The sequence below is a fragment of the Sus scrofa genome, chromosome 16 (assembly GCF_000003025.6).
Source record: "Sus scrofa isolate TJ Tabasco breed Duroc chromosome 16, Sscrofa11.1, whole genome shotgun sequence".
In the NCBI taxonomy this organism is placed as follows: Eukaryota; Metazoa; Chordata; class Mammalia; order Artiodactyla; family Suidae; genus Sus; species Sus scrofa.
The window spans coordinates 55,436,880-55,452,519 of record NC_010458.4 but is presented as its reverse complement, the minus strand read 5'-3'; the positions used below and the strand labels follow the sequence as shown (position 1 = coordinate 55,452,519).

General features: G+C 49.6%; 1 protein-coding gene across 1 annotated transcript in view; it reads left to right on the top strand.

Moving 5' to 3' along the window:
* WWC1 (WW and C2 domain containing 1) overlaps positions 1 to 15,640 on the top strand; it is a 176,812-nt gene that overhangs the window by 142,683 nt on the left and 18,489 nt on the right. The window contains 3 exon segments of the mRNA XM_021077057.1: positions 293 to 485; positions 6,753 to 6,905; positions 7,547 to 7,638. Coding sequence (XP_020932716.1) covers positions 293 to 485; positions 6,753 to 6,905; positions 7,547 to 7,638 — 438 coding nt within the window.

The window sequence follows — 15,640 nt, the reverse complement described above, 5'->3', positions numbered from 1 at the left end:
CAGGGGTTGTGTGATTTTGCCTTCCCACCAGCAGTCGCGTGAGCTTTCCTCAGGGTTAACAAGCAGCCTCATCAATCCTTGTACACACGGGTTCCATGTCCAGGGTGGAAGGACCAGGGGATTCAGGAGGAGGATGAGCAGTGTCTTATCCTCGGGGCCCCTTGGGCATCCCCCACGAGGAACCTCAGCAGGCCCGGAGGCGGTACACATTCTCATGCACTGTTGTTCCCTTGGGTGTTGGCCACAGCTGTTTAGCCGAGCTGCCCTGACCCCGCTCTCTCTGTCCCTCCAGGAACATTCGCGTGGCCATCCTTCCCTGCTCTGAAAGCACCACCTGCCTGTTCCGGACGCGGCCCCTGGACGCCTCGGACACCCTGGAGTTCAACGAGGTGTTCTGGGTGTCCATGTCCTACCCAGCCCTTCACCAGAAGACCTTAAGAGTGGACGTCTGTGGCACCGACAGGAGCCATCTGGAGGAGTGCCTGGTGAGGGCTCTGTCTGTCTGTCTGCCTGGCCTTCTGTCCTTCTGAGGATGGGTCCACCTTGCATGTCAAGGACAAGGCTTAGAGAAAACACAGCTGGTGGTGTCAGCCCAGCTATCTTGGGTTCTAGGCAGGGGCTCTCCCATAGGGGAGCAGCGCTCCCAGACTTACTGGGAGCAGGGAAAGGGGAGCAGGGAGCTCCTTTTTCTGCCATGGAATGACAAGGCCCCTTCCCTTGTGCCCGAGGCTGAGTCCCTAGCCCTGCTCTTCCCCACCAAGTGGCCTAAGACTCTCTTTTTGGAGGTGGAGGGGGAGCACACCCACAGCACACAGAAGTTCCCAGGCCGGGGATCGAACCTGAGCCACTGCAGTGACAACACTGAATCCTTAACTGCTAGGCCACCGGGGAACTCTGGCCTAAGACTCTTCAATTCAGTCTGTTTTGATATCTGTAAAACTAGCTCCCACTCGCTGTCTCACAGGTGGCACTCTGAGAATTAAAGGAAGTGCTAACGCAGTGCTTCTCGAACTTTCTCACGCACACGAGTTACCTGGGGCTTTCCTTCAGCAAATCTAGGCAGGTCAGCGAGATTCTGCATGTCTAACAATCTTCCAGGTGATGCTGCTGCTGCTGGTCCCCACAGCAAAAATGCGAAGCCGGGAAGTGCCTTCTCACATTAGGTCTCACTGGCGATCAGTTCCCATCCCTTTCACTCTCAGCTGGGGTATATAACAGCATTATTGCCGTTTATGTTGTTGTTGTTATTATTGCTGACAGTAATGTAATAGCTTATGTCATTCAGATACAGTTTATACAGTGGGCCCTGAGCTAAGATCCTTATGTGTCTTATTCTTGTTTGATCCTCACTCCAGTCTTATAAAATAGGTGCTATTAGACCCGTGAGGAAGCCAAGGCCCAAAGTCCGTTCCCACAGTCCTACAGTCAGGAAGTGGCAAGAAGAGAGTTAGAACCCAGGCAAGTCCACCTCGGAAGCCCACCCACATCAGACCCTGGCTATCTTCTCTGTGCCAGCACGGTGCTCCCTGGCGCCTGCAGGTGGAATGGTGTCAGGAGGGTTGGGCCAGCAGGGTGGGTGCTGTAAACAATGGAGCAGAAAGCGTTTCCAAATTCGGGCTCCTCCACTGAAGCGTTTCCTCAGCCCCAAGCATTCCTCAGTGAGAAGAGACCCAATCCTGTTTTCCTTTCCTAATTGGATGCCTTTTATTCCTCCTTCCTAATTGAAGTCTGGCCATTGCTGGTTGCCATGACAGCAGCCGAAGCACTCATCCCGCGTGGCTTGTCTCTGTCCATGGCCAACGGGAAGCCTACTTTCCCACATCCAGTGGGGACGTGGAGTATCAGGTTGTCATGTTTTGGTGGCTAGAGGAGGCGAAGACAAGAGACACGAGGAGGAAGGGCTGTTGGCTCCCACCCACCGTCTCCCCACACTGCTGGGTTTGCGGAATCCCTGGTCTATTTTGAGCTGTTTAACCAACCAGCGAGGACAGGAGGACCCATCCTGAGCAGTGTCTGTGCATGTCTTAATACTGGGCGAAGAACTTTGCATGCAGTATCTCATCCAATCTTCACAACAGCCCTAGGAAGCAATATTAGGATTATTTCCAAATGACAGATAAGGGATCAAGGCCCAGAAAGGCTAATTAACAAGCCCAGGTCCTCCAGCGAGTAGGTGGCAAGGTGGGGATTTGAACACAGATTCCAGCTTCCCTACAGTCACCATCGCACTCTCCGACTGGATTATGGGTTGGATGTATACACCGCCTGCCTTCACTGCAGACCACAGGTCTACCACATGCTTCAGGGAGGCGTGGCAGGCATCTCCGGCTTTCCAACCGAGTCCTAATTGCTCCCTCCCCACTGCACAGGGTCTGCACGTGGGCAGCCCGGGCCCACTCATACAGCCGCTCCCTTGCCCCCTCTCTCACTTTGCCTCCCCCACTTGGCAAAACCCCAGCCCTGTCCAAGCGAACTCTCCCCTCCTCCCGACCCGTGCAATTGGAGAAAAACACACCTAGCCAGGCCAAATGGCATCCCTTTAAAATCGTGGTCATGGAGTTCCCGTCGTGGCAGAAACGAATCCAACTAGAAACCATGAGGTTGCAGGTTTGATCCCTGGCCTTGCTCAGGGGTTAAGGATCTGGCTTTGCCGTGAGCTGTGGCATAGGTCGCAGATGCAGCTCGGATCTGGCGTTGCTGTGGCTCAGGTGTAGGCCAGCAGCTGTAGGTCCGATTAGACGCCTAGCCTGGGAACCTCCGTATGCCGCGGGTGCAGCCCTAAAAGGACAAAAGACAAAAATCAAGCAAGCAAGCAAATTGTGGTCACGAGCATCTCGTGGGCTTTGATGCTGCCCAGCAGTTACACTGCATCTTCCTGGACCACTTACTCTTCCGCCGATCCCAGGAAGGAGTTCTTATCCTCTCCTTCCTCCCCACCCTTGCCCTCCCTCGGCCAAGACCCTTGCTTCCCACCCAATTCTGAGAGAGCAGAAGGAAGCAGAAGAGAGCCCCTATGGTTCCCACGCTGCATCTACGTGTCCTGGGCTCTGTCTTTTCTCCCGGTTCTAAGGATGGGCCGCCCTCCCCACTCTCATCTGTGCAACCACGACTCTTCCGCTTGCTCCTCTGTCTCCAATTTTCCCTCCTCCACTGGATCTGGCCTGTCAATATACCAACATGCTATTATTTCTCCCATGCTTTAAAAAAAAAAAAAATTTATGACACCGTTCCTCCCTCCAGCTACTCCATTATTTCTTTCCTTTTTCTAGAGCAACACGTGAAAGAGGTGTTTGTGTTCTCTCTGTATCCCAGTCCACCTGGGCTTTTGCCCCCATCATTCCACCAGAAATGTGTTCGTCGGGACTTACCGGTTGCAAAATCCAGTGGCCAGCTCTCCATGCACGTGTCTCCTGGCCTGTCTACAGCAGCTGGCTAATGGCTCATTCCACCTTCCCCGACATTCTTTGCTATGACTTGGCTTCCCAGGCCCCTCACGCTCCTGGCTTTCTTCCCCCCATCACTGGCTTCTGCCTCTGTCTCCTTTGCAGATTCTTGCTCGTTTTCCTGCCCTCTGTCCATCAGAGAGCCCCAGGGCTTGAGCTTTCTCCTCTCCCCTTTTCTGCTTGCATGGACGGCCTCGGCGATTTCTTTGTCCTAGCGCCTGGCTTCAAACACCATCCCATATGATGGTGCCAGCCTGGTCCTTTCCACCCATCCTGGCATTATGTTCACTGCCTCTTCCGCATCCTCTCCTGCCCATCTAGTAGACATCACTAAGGATGTGTCCACAGCACACCCCTGATCTTCCCTCTTATACCTGCGCTGGCTCAGCTGATACCAACCCCATTCTTCTGTTGTCCAAGCCACAGACATCAGGGTCATCCTGGATCCCTTTCTTCCTCTTGTACCCCACATCCAATCCTTCAGGAACTCCTGGTAGCCCCTTCTGAAGCTCCTCAGATTCCAGCCACTTCTCACCATACTCCTGACCCACTACCACCTCCCACGGGAGAGTTGCAGCAATTGCCTACTGGGTCTCCCTGCCTCTGTTCCTTCTGCCCTTCCTGTCTTTTCAATACAGTAGCCAGAGTGACCCTATTAAGATGCAAATTAGTGCATGACCCTCCTCTACTTATCTTTTTTTTTTTTTTTTTTTTTTTTTTTTTGTCACTGCTTGGGCCACTCCCACAGCATATGGAGGTTCCCAGGCTAGGAGTGGAATGAGAGCTGTAGCCACCAGCCTATGCCAGAGCCACAGCAACACAGGATCCAAGCCACGTCTGCAACCTCCACCACAACAGCTCACGGCAATGCCGGATCCTTAACCCACTGAGCAAGGCCAGGGATCGAACCCGCAACCTCATGGTTCCTAATGGGATTCATTAACCACCAAGCCACAATGGGAACTCCGCCCCCCCCCTCTACTTAAAACCTTAGGATGGGGGTTCCCGTGGTGGCTCAGCCATAATGAACCTGAGTAGATTGATGTGGGTTCAATCCCTGGCCTCCTTCAGTGGGTTGAGGATCCAGCATTGCCGTGAGCTGTGGTGTAGGTTACAGGCATAGCTTGGACCATGGCGTGAGCTAGTGGCCACAGCTCCAATCAGACCCCTAGCCTGAGAACCTCCATATGCTGTGGGTGTGGTCCTAAAAAGATTTTAAAAAGTGGATCAATAAAAAATTAAACCTTAGGATGGCTTCTCTCTCCCCCCAGAGTGAACACCTGGGCCTTCACTTGGTTCCCCGGGTCCTTTGGGATATGCTCCTTGTCATCTCTTGGATTTTGTCCCCAAGACTCTTCCTCCAGCCTCCTTGTGCCCCTTGAATACACCAGCACAGCCCCTTCTCCAGCCTTGCACGTAACTGATTTCTCTCACCAGAATTCTCTTCTCCTGGATACCGATGGGCAGGACTCCTTTGCCTCATTCTGATCTTGACCCAATTGTCACCTAGAGTGAGAACGACCTTCCACCTTCCAAATCACGTTGCTGCCTACATTCCCTTATTCCTTCTCTGCAGCACTTTCCATCACCTAATATCTCTCTGTACCATAGATATGAGGGTGCATGTTTTCGCATTGTATCATCTATGAAATCAAGATGGAATGTAGGCGTTCCCATCGTGGCTCAGTGGTTAGTGAACCCAACTAGTATCCATGAGGACATGGCTCAATCCCTGGCCTTACTTGGTGAGTTAAGGATCCGGCGTTGCCGTGAGCTGTGGTGTAGGTCGCAGACGTGGTTTGGATCTCGTGTTGCTGTGGCTGTGGTGTAGGCTGGCGGCTACAGCTCCAATTCAACCCATAGCCTGGGAACCTCCATATACTGAGGGTGTTGCCCTAAAAATAAGAGAGACAGACAGACAGACAGACACAAAGAAAGGAAGGAAGGAAGGAAGGAAGGAAGCAAGGAAGCAAGGAAGGAAGGAGGGAAAGAAAGAAAGAAAGAAAGAAAGAAAGAAAGAAAGAAAGAAAGAAAGAAAGAAAGAAAGAAAGAACGAACGAAGGGAGGGAGGGAGGGAGGGAGGGAAAGAAAGAAAAAGATGCAACGTATACTAGACTGCAGGTCATAGTCTAATTGGCAGCTGTGTTTCTTTCTTAGTGTTCTTGGAAATAATAATATACTTTATACTTGATAGCATCTTAGACTCTGTGAGACACAATAGAGAATTTACTCACTGATTGAGTATTTGGTTCCCCTAGACTGGAGTGTAAGCTCATGAGGGCAGGGATTTTTCTCTGCCTTAAATCCTGCCACATCCCCAGCACCCAGAACAGTGCCTCGCATCACACATAGAGGCTACTAGGAAGGGGCGGGTGTGTGGGTGTGTGTGGGTGTGTGAAATGAATGGAGAATGCATAAATGCCATCAAACTGCATGCGGTTTACCAAGGTAGACCATTCCCACCACGGAGCCAGCCCAAAATAGGCCATGTATCTTGCTGGAATTACTATAGCCTGGAAAACTCTCCACCTCAGTACCTAGAGTTCTTTCTTATTTTTTTGTACATAGCTGTGTAATGTTCCTCAGTACAGTTATATTACAGTTGATTCCTCCAGTCCCCTATTGTTGGGGCTTTGAGCAAATTTTTCTTGACATCAGTCTCGGTCAAGATTTTTTTTTGGACTCCTGACACCAAAAGCAAAGGTAACAAAAGCAAAAATGAACAAGTGGGACTGCCTCAAACTAACAAGCTTTTGCAGGAGTTCCCGTCATGGCTCAGTGGTTAACAAATCCGACTAGGAACCATGAGGTTGCAGGTTCGATCCCCGGCCTTGCTCGGTGGGTTAAGGATCCAGCGTTGCCGTGAGCTGTGGTGTAGGTTGCAGACGCGGCTCAGATCCCGCGTTGCTGTGGCTCAGGTGTAGGCCAGTGGCTATAGCTTCGATTCAACTGCTAGCCTGGGAACTTCCATATGCCGAGGAAGCAGCCCTAGAAAAGGCAAAAAGGACAAAAAAAAAAAAGGCTTTTGCACACCAAAGGAAACCATTAGCAAAATGAAAGTGCAACCTACTGAATTGGAGGAAGTATTGGCAAATCATATATCTGATAAGGGGTTAACATCCAAAACATGTAATGGAACCAGAGAAGGCAAGGAATCCATAGGTTGGTGAACTACTGTGTCGGTGGAAGTGATTAACACCCAGCCATTTCTTGCATCTCCCCTGGGGTGGTGTTTTCCATACTTTCCCCAGGAGTCAAATTCCCTTGTCAGCCCCCCATGTATGCTCTCTTTTTTCTCATCCCCAAAAGGGAGGCGCCCAGATCAGCCTGGCTGAGGTCTGCCGGTCCGGGGAGAGGTCGACTCGTTGGTACAACCTCCTGAGCTACAAGTACTTAAAGAAACAGAGCAAGGAACTCAAACCAGCAGGAGCCATAGCCCCCACCCCAGGGCCCGAAAGCACGGTAAGCTGGGCCACAGCTGTGTGCCCCCCTCCCGTAAAGGCAGCACCTGGCTGGCCAGAAGGAAAAGCCTCTCCCCAAATTGGAGATGGCTGGACTTCAGAAGTGGTGTAGTTAGGAGACGAAACTGAGTCTCAGAGAGGTTAAGTCATTGCCTCAAGTCACACAGCCTTCCTCACTGTAGACGCCAGTCCTTGTAGACGTTCTTCCTCCAGGAAGTCTTCCCTGAATGCAACCTCTCAAGCTACCTTTGCTGCCACCCCTCTGTTCCCAAACATCCAGTAGTTATCTCTCTCGTGGTCCTTCTCAGAGTGTGTTGCTAATCTGTGGTTTAGGGGATAGTCACCCTGACTATGTATGACCTCCGTACAGCCGGAGAGCTGTAATTCTGTCTCATTCAGACCCTAAACTTGGCTGTCTTCCAAACCCTGTCTGTGCATAGGGAGGTTATTCTCAGGAGAACTGCCCATTAGAAGAACTCAGGACTGCATTTCTGATGTATATGACTTAACGGCAAAACACGTACCCACACCAGTCTCGCGTTTTTACCCTCTGTTCACCGGGAAGACCATACGCTTTGATTCCTGCCAGGTGGGACTATGCCCACGGTGCACAGATGGACCCATCAGCCTTTGTCTCCGCAGGATGCCGTGTCTGCTCTGTTGGAACAGACAGCCGTGGAGCTGGAGAAGAGGCAGGAGGGAAGGAGCAGCACACAGACCCTGGAAGACAGCTGGTAAGGGAGAGTGCCCCTGGGAACTGGCCTGGCCTGGCCCATGCTCAGGGATGAGATCCTCAAACACTCGAGCAACCAAGAGAAGTATTCCCCTGTGAAGACAGAGACCCTCTCTCCTCATGGTTCTCTACAGGCGGCAAGGCAGTATGTGCTGGGCCTGGTACAGTGGTTCCCCATACCCCTCCCCAGTTTGTCATTTTGTGACCCATGAATTACTCATGCTAGTTCACATCAAATATTAGTGTTTGTCTTGATGCACTTGTATTTATTTTGGTTAAAAAAAAAAAGTTTCTATAAGCAGCTCTATATTACTATGTGTAGAAAATAAGTATAGTTTGCCAAAAACAGAAGACTCCACAGTAAGGAATTGCATTTGACTGCTAGGAATAGCAGAAATAATAAGCTTAAATAAAATAGAAGTTTATTTCTTTGTTACTTGAAAAGAACACTAGGAGAAGGCAGTCCAAGACTTAGCTGTCAGCCCCACACTCTTACTGGGAACCGAGGTTCTTTCTCTCATTCTGCTTTGCTCTTCTTACTGTGTGACCTCCATCCTCAAGGCTGCTAAGCACAAAATGGCTGCTGGGTCACCAGCCATCAGGCTGGCATCAGGAAAGAAGAAAGACAACAGTCTTCCTGTGGGCCATTTAACCAAGGGGCATTCCTAAAAGTCCCACCCAGCAATTTCCACTTTCTTCTCCTTGACTAAGCTTGGCACCTTGGCCTACCTAACCGCAAGGGAGGCTGGGAGACGCGTGTCTTAGTTGGTACAAAAATCAAGATTTTTCCTACTGAGAAAGAAAGTAGGAATGGATATTGAGTAGGCCATGAGCCAAGTCTGCCTCAGAAGGTAACTGTGGAAGAGGAAACGTAATGAAAATACAGTGAAGAGTATGAAAGCCTCGTTTTCCAAAGTTCCAAGGCTAAGATCTTCTCTCTCGGCTGTTAAAAAGGAAGGCTAGGAGTTCCCATCGTGGCTCAGTGGTTAACAAATCCTACTAGGAACCATGAGGTTGCGGGTTCGATCCCTGGCCTTGCTCAGTGGGTTAAGGATCCGGCACTGCTGCGAGCTGTGGTGTTGGTTACAGATGCGGCTTGGATCCTGAGTTGCTGTGTCTCTGGCGTAGGCCGGCGGCTACAGCTCCGATTGGACCCCTAGCCTGGGAACCTCCATATGCTGCGGGAGTGGCCCTAGAAAAGACAATAAAAGACCAAAAAAAAAAAAAAAAAAAGGAAGCCTAGTCAGTGTTTCCGCAACATTAAAGACATGGTACTGCCCAGAGACTTCCTCCTTGGTGTAACCGGGTCTGAAGGGGAAGTGATCCGTATTCTTCAGTCCCGTGTTCACCAAAGGGTCTCACCACAGCCTTTGGGAAACGGTTATGGGGATGGACTAGGGTTCAAACCCTAGCTTCCTCTTTTTTGTGTGACCTTAGGCAAAGCATTTTTTTTTTTAGGGCTGCACCAGCAGCACATGGAGGTTCCCAGGCTAGGGGTCCAATCAGAGCTGTAGCCACTGGCCTACACCACAGCCACAGCCACGCAAGATCTGTGCCGTGCCTGTGACCTACACCACAGCTCACAGCCATGCTGGATCCTTAACCCACCGAGCAAGGCCAGGGATCAAACCCACAACCTCATGGTTCCTAGTCAGATTCATTTCCACGGCACCACGACGGGAACTCCCTTCTTGGGTAATTCTAAGGTGAGTCCTGGGCTGAGAACCAGACTCCAACACAGGTGTCCCCACATGTGAAATACAGATTTAAGAAATAGTCACTACTCACAGGGTATTTTTGCAGGCCCAAAACAATTAGGCATGGTCAGCACTGAACATAGACCATGACCCACAGGAAGCACTCAGTGACTCTTCTGTATTACTCTGTTACAGCCCCAAATTATACGTCTGGTCTCAGAAGAAGTCTTTCCCTATTATCTTTGACTCCAGGCTTCAGCAGGTGTTTTCGGGAGGTGGCCAGGTAGTAAACATTTGCTTTGTGGGCCATAGGGATTCTGCTGCATCCTCTCGGCTCTGCCATCGTGTGAAAACAGCCGTCTAGGGTACACACACCAGCCACCTTGACTCTGTCCCTGAAGCCGCACTTACAGACACTGTGGTTTGAAGGTCACTGCCTTTGCACATGTCATGAAACATCACTCTCTTTTTTGATTTTTTTTTTCAGCCCTTTATTTAAAAATGTAACATCCATTCATAGCTTAGCCCTTGGACAGCAAAACCAGGCTGTGGGCTGGATTTGGCTGAGGGGGGACCCCTCTATGACTCTTCTCCTTGGCTCTTCTTCCATGTGATAAAAGTAGAACACGGTTCCTGGAATTTTCTTTGTTCATCTGTTTGTTTTAGGGTTCTGCCTATATTGTCGGTGGTTTCTCTCTTACGTTCGCGGTCTGTCTCTTTCTCCTCTCTCCTTCCCTCCCCTCCCTCCCCAGCTCCATCCTCTTCTCTCTCCCCTCCCTCCCTCCCCACTCCCCTCCCTCCCTCCTCTGCCTCTCCCTTTCTCTTTTTTTCCTCCCTCTTCCCTTCTCTCTCCCTCTTTCTCCCTCTCTTCTGGTGCACAGCAAAAGTCTGATGCGGAAACAGGCCCAGGACCCATCCTCCAAAACCCTGGCACAAGATCAGTGACTTCCGCCAAATTCCAGGCTTGTGTGGAGACTTTTCATGCCATCTCCTAGCAACCGCCTTCTGTTCTCTCTCCCTTTGCGGCCCCTCTCTCCCCACCCCTTGCCATTCAAACTTCCCTAAACACTGACTTACAAAGAGGGCTGGGAATCCCGGAGCTGCCTTACTGGGGTAAATCCATCTGCAGCCCCTTCCCCCCCAGACTGGAGGCTCCTTTTGGTCCTGGAATGTTACCCAGCTCTACTTGCTCAGCTCTGGAGTCCCTGGTGGAGGGCTCCAAAGACTGGCCCTCTGTTCGCATCTACACTCCTTCTCCCTCGGCACCCAAAGCCCAACGCAAGGTACCATTGGTATTCCCCCCAGTATCTGTTTAGCTTTCTTTCGTGCATATCATCTGAAGACTGGATCTCTTTTAAGATCCACAAGCCATGTGAAATTCTTATTTAGAGTATGAGAAAACGGAGAAGGTGATCCCAAATCATGCTAGCGTCAAAACCCTTGTATCTGCCTCCTTGGGAGCGTGTCTAGGAAGAGGTTGAGATGTGGCCTCGCTGGCTCCCAGGGCATGTGTGTTTTCTATTTCACCAGACATTGCAGAGTCATTCTCAAGTCAGGTTGTCCTGGTAAATGCTCCCAGCCGTGGTGACTGCGAGTACCCCCAAACCCACGCGCTCCTGACACAGTATCATCCAGCCGTATTTCACGAAGAATATGGAAATGTTTTCTTTTAGCAGAGACTGCTAAACTGACCTCAGAGTACAAATGGGCTGCTCTCATTCACACACCCGCAGGGAAAGGCCGCCTTTTCCCCATACCCGCACCCGAGACGTATGGAAGCTCCCAGGCTAGGGGTCAAATCTGAGCTATAGCTGCCGGTGTACACCACAGTCACAGCAACGTGGGATCTGAGCCCCATCTGCAACCTGCAGCACAGCTCACGGTAACGCCAGATCCTTAACCCCCTGAGCGAGGCCAGGGATCAAACCCTCGCCCTTATGGATACTCATCAGGTTCGTTTCCGATGTGCCACAAGGAGAGCTCCAGATACATGGTTTTATTTTCATTTATGGTTGTGGCCACTTTTTAATTCTTTTTCTCTCTATAAACGAGATTTGTTTTTTCCTTTCCGGGAGAATTTTAGGTCAGATTCTCAGTCACCGATACGCGACATCTCTGGTGGTTGAGTCTAGTGCAGCTGGATGAGCTTGGCTAGGAAACCAGCTGCACCACTCAGTGGCCTGGGATGCAGGACAAGGCCCGTTGACTCTTCGGTCCCTTGACTCTGCAAAAGGGAGACAGGAGTCACTTTCAGTGTGGTTTTAAGGTCTCAGTGTAGCACCTGGAGCTCAGCAAGCTCTGGGGATGTGCTGATTAACGTGGCATCCCCAGGATTCTCACTGAGGTGCTCCCTGACAGTCCCAGGTTGACTGGTTCTTTCACCATTAAAGAATAGATCAAGGAGTTCCCACTGTGGCTCAGTGGGTGAAGAACCTGACTGGGGTCCACGAGGATGCAGGTTCGATCCCTGGCTTGCTCAGTGGGTTAAGAACACGGCTAGTATCCTTGAGGATCCGGGATCCCTCCCCTTGCTCAGTGGTTTCAGAATCCAGCTCTGCCACGAGCCGCGTAGCATAGGTCGCAGGTACGGTTCAAATCTGGTATTGCTGTGGCATAGGCTGGCAGCGGCAGTTCCTTCAACCCTTAGCCTGGAAACTTCCATATGCTGCAGATGCAGCCCTAAAAAGACCCCCCCCCCAAAAAAAAGTAGATCAAAAGGCTCAAGGGACTGAGGGGGCAAAGGAGGGAGAATAGAGCCCCTCCGAGTCCCCATCTAAGTGCCAGGGAGGTTTTCATCACGGGTTCGGGGGTGGAGAGCCAAGATCTGTTCTCCCTGTTGGGAAAATCCTAAGGGAGATTTTATGTTTATCCACAGTCTCCCTGAGCCAGCTAACTAGATGTCAGATTCTCTGCTTTTGGCTGGAATCCCTTCAGCTCAGTATGGTAATACTGCCTCATGCTGCTCAGAAGCCTGGTGGTTATGTATGTCTTTGAAAAGCAAAGATGGCAATAGAGATAAATTACTAATTAACCGATGCAGTCCATTTGTCACACCAGCTCCTTCCAACCCTGGAATCCAAGGGGAAAGGATAATTATGAAAAATATCACTAAAGCTAAAGTTTCTTCAACAAATGCTGCTGCAACCCCATTGAATATCCACATAGAAAAAAATTAACTTTGAGTACCATGGACAAAAATTAACCTGAAATGGATCATGGAGCAAAATATAAAACCTGAAACTGTAAAACTCCTAAAAGAAAATAGAGGAGAGGAGGTCCCATTTGTGGGTCAGTGGTAACAAACCAAACCAGGATCCATGAGGACGCAGGCTCGATCCCTGGTCTCTCTCAGTGGGTTAAGGATCCGGCATTGCTGTGAGCTGTGGTGTAGGTCACAGACACGGCTGGGATCTGGCATTGCTGTGGCTGTGGTGTAGGTCACAGACAAGGCTCGGATCCCACGTTGCTGTGGCTGTGGTGTAGACCGGCACCTACAGTTCTGATTCGACCCCTAGCCCGGGAACTTCCATATGCTGAGGGTTTGGCTCTAAAAAGCAAAAAAGAAAGAAAGAAAATAGAGGAGAAATTCTTTGCACCTCTGGAGTAGGCAAAGATTTCTTAGGTACAACGTGAAAAGCATAAACCATAAAAGAGAAAAACTAATAAATGGGACTTTAGCACAATCAAAAGCTTCTCTTCTTTGGAAGATCATTTAGAAGAGGAAAAGGCAAGCCACAGACATGGAGAAAATATTTGCAAAGGATATCTGTCTAGAATATAGAATGAACTCTTTACAACTCAGTAATAAAAAGACAACCCACTTCTTAAAGGGCTAAAAATTTTTAATAGACACCTTGCAAAAGGAAATAGGAATGGTCAATAAATGCAGGAAAATATTCTCAGCGGGAAAATGCAAATTAAAACTACAATGAGGCCATTTCCATTGTGGCTTAGTGGGTTAAGAACCTGACGAGCGGAGTTCCCGTCGTGGTTTGGTGGAAACGAATATGACCATGAGGTTGCAGGTTCAATCCCTGACCTCGCTCAGTGGGGTTAAGGATCCAGCATTGCTGTGAGCCATGGTGTAGGCCGGCAGCTGCAGATCCGATTAGACCCCTAGCCTGGGAACCTCCATATGCCATGGGGGCGACCCTAAAAAGCAAAAAAAAAAAAAAAAAAAAAAAAAAAAAGAACCTGACTAGTATCCAGGAGGATGTGGGTTCAATCCCTGGCCTTGCTTAGTGGATTACGGATCCGGTGTTGCCTCAAGCTGCAACATCAGTCTGGTCTTGCTGTGGCTATGGTGTAGGCTGGCAGCTGCAGCTCTGATTCAACCCCTAGCCTGGGAACTTCCATTTGCTGCAGGAGCAGCCCTAAAAAAGAAAAAACAAACAAAAAACCCACTATGAGATATGAGTACACACCCAGTTAAATGACTAAATTTGACAATGCCAAGTGGAGATGAGGAACTGGAATTCTCATTACCATTACTGTGGGCATATACAGTGGTACAGCCACGTGGGAAAACCTGTTATGGTCTGAATTGTGTCTCCCCAGAGTTCGTATATTGAAGCTCTGACCCCAATGCCTGAGAATGTGACTGTTTTTCAAGACAGGGTCTTTAAAGCAATGATTAAGTCAGCATGAGAGACTATTAAAGCTAGGGTGGGCCCTCGTCCAAGCCGATTGGTGTCCTTATAAGAAGAGGAAATTTGGACACACAGAGACACCAGGGACACACACAGAGAAGAGGGCACAGCAAGAAGGCAGCCGTCTGCAAGTCACAGAGGGAGCCCCCAGAGGAAACCAAACCTGCCCATGCCTTGATCTTAGACTTTTAGCCTCTAGAACTGGGAAATAAATTTCTGTTGCCGGGGTTCCCATTGTGGCTTAGTAGGTTAAGGACCCAACATTGTCTCTGTAAGAAGGTTCAATCCCTGGCCTCGCTCAGTGGGTTAAGGATCCAGCATTGCTGCAAGGTGCGGTGTAGGTCGCAGATGCATCTTGGATCCAGTGTTGCTGTGACTGTGGCGTAGGCCTCAGCTGTAGGCCTCCAATTCAACCCCTATCCTGGGAACTTCCATGTGCCACAGGTGTGGCCACAAAAAAAACTTTTTTAAAAATTCTGTCAAACCCACCCAGTCTGTGGTATTGTGTTATGGCAGCCGGGCAAACTAAACCATGTCCAAGAGGAATGAACTCCTGTATCTACATAGACCTGTGACACTTGCACCATAATTGCTAAGAAATAGGAAGAACCGTCCAGGTGTTTATCACCTGATGATCAAATTGGAGTCTGTCCACCCAGTGGAAGATTACTCAACAACGAAAAGGACTGCTGAGATGAACGGGGATGGATCTCAGAGACATGATGCTGAAAATGAAGCCAGAGACAAAAAGAGCCTGTACCATCTGATTCCATTGCTATGAAATGCGAGAAAAATAAGGTTTAACCTTTTTCTTTTTTTTTTTTTTTTTTTGTTTTTACTTTATACGGGAGTATAGTGGAATTACAGTGTGGTGCCCAGCAAAGTGAATCATTTCTACCTATACAGACATGTATTTATTCTTTTCCAGATTCTTTTCCCGTACAGGCTATTACAGATTATTAAGCAGAGTTCCCTATGCTATACAATGGGCCCTGTTGATTATCTATTTTATATATGGTGTATATATAAAGGAGAAAGGTAGGGGGGCTAAATTAGAAGTTTGAGATCAACAGATTTCATCTTTTATTTTGTTTTTTTGGTTTTTGTCTTTTTGCCATTTCTTGGGCCGCTCCTGCGGCATATGGAGGTTCCCAGGCTAAGGGTCTAATCGGAGCTGTAGCCACCAGCCTATGCCAGAGCCACAGCAGCGCAGGATCCGAGCCGCGTCTGCAACCTACACCACAGCTCATGGCAACGCCGGATCCCTAACCCACTGAGGAAGGCCAGGGATTGAACCCGCAACCTCATGGTTCCTAGTCGGATTCGTTAACCACTGCGCCACGACGGGAACTCCAACAGATTTAATCTTTAGTGACAGAAAGCTGATCATGGATGGGCTGGGGGTGGGGAGAGATGCATTGGGAAAGGGTCCAAGGGAACCTTTCAGGTCATGGGACACTCTTAAGTGTGGTGGGGGTTACACAGGGAAACGCGTTGGTCCAAACTCATCCAACTCTACACAAAATGCATTTTTTTCTGTGGAAGGTAGATCTCACTAAAACGGATTTAAAAAGAAAATGTATCTCACTCCTGAAAATCCTTGCAAGCCCTGCCCTGGATGCTTTTAAAGGCAGGTGAGCCAATGACAAGTGGGCAC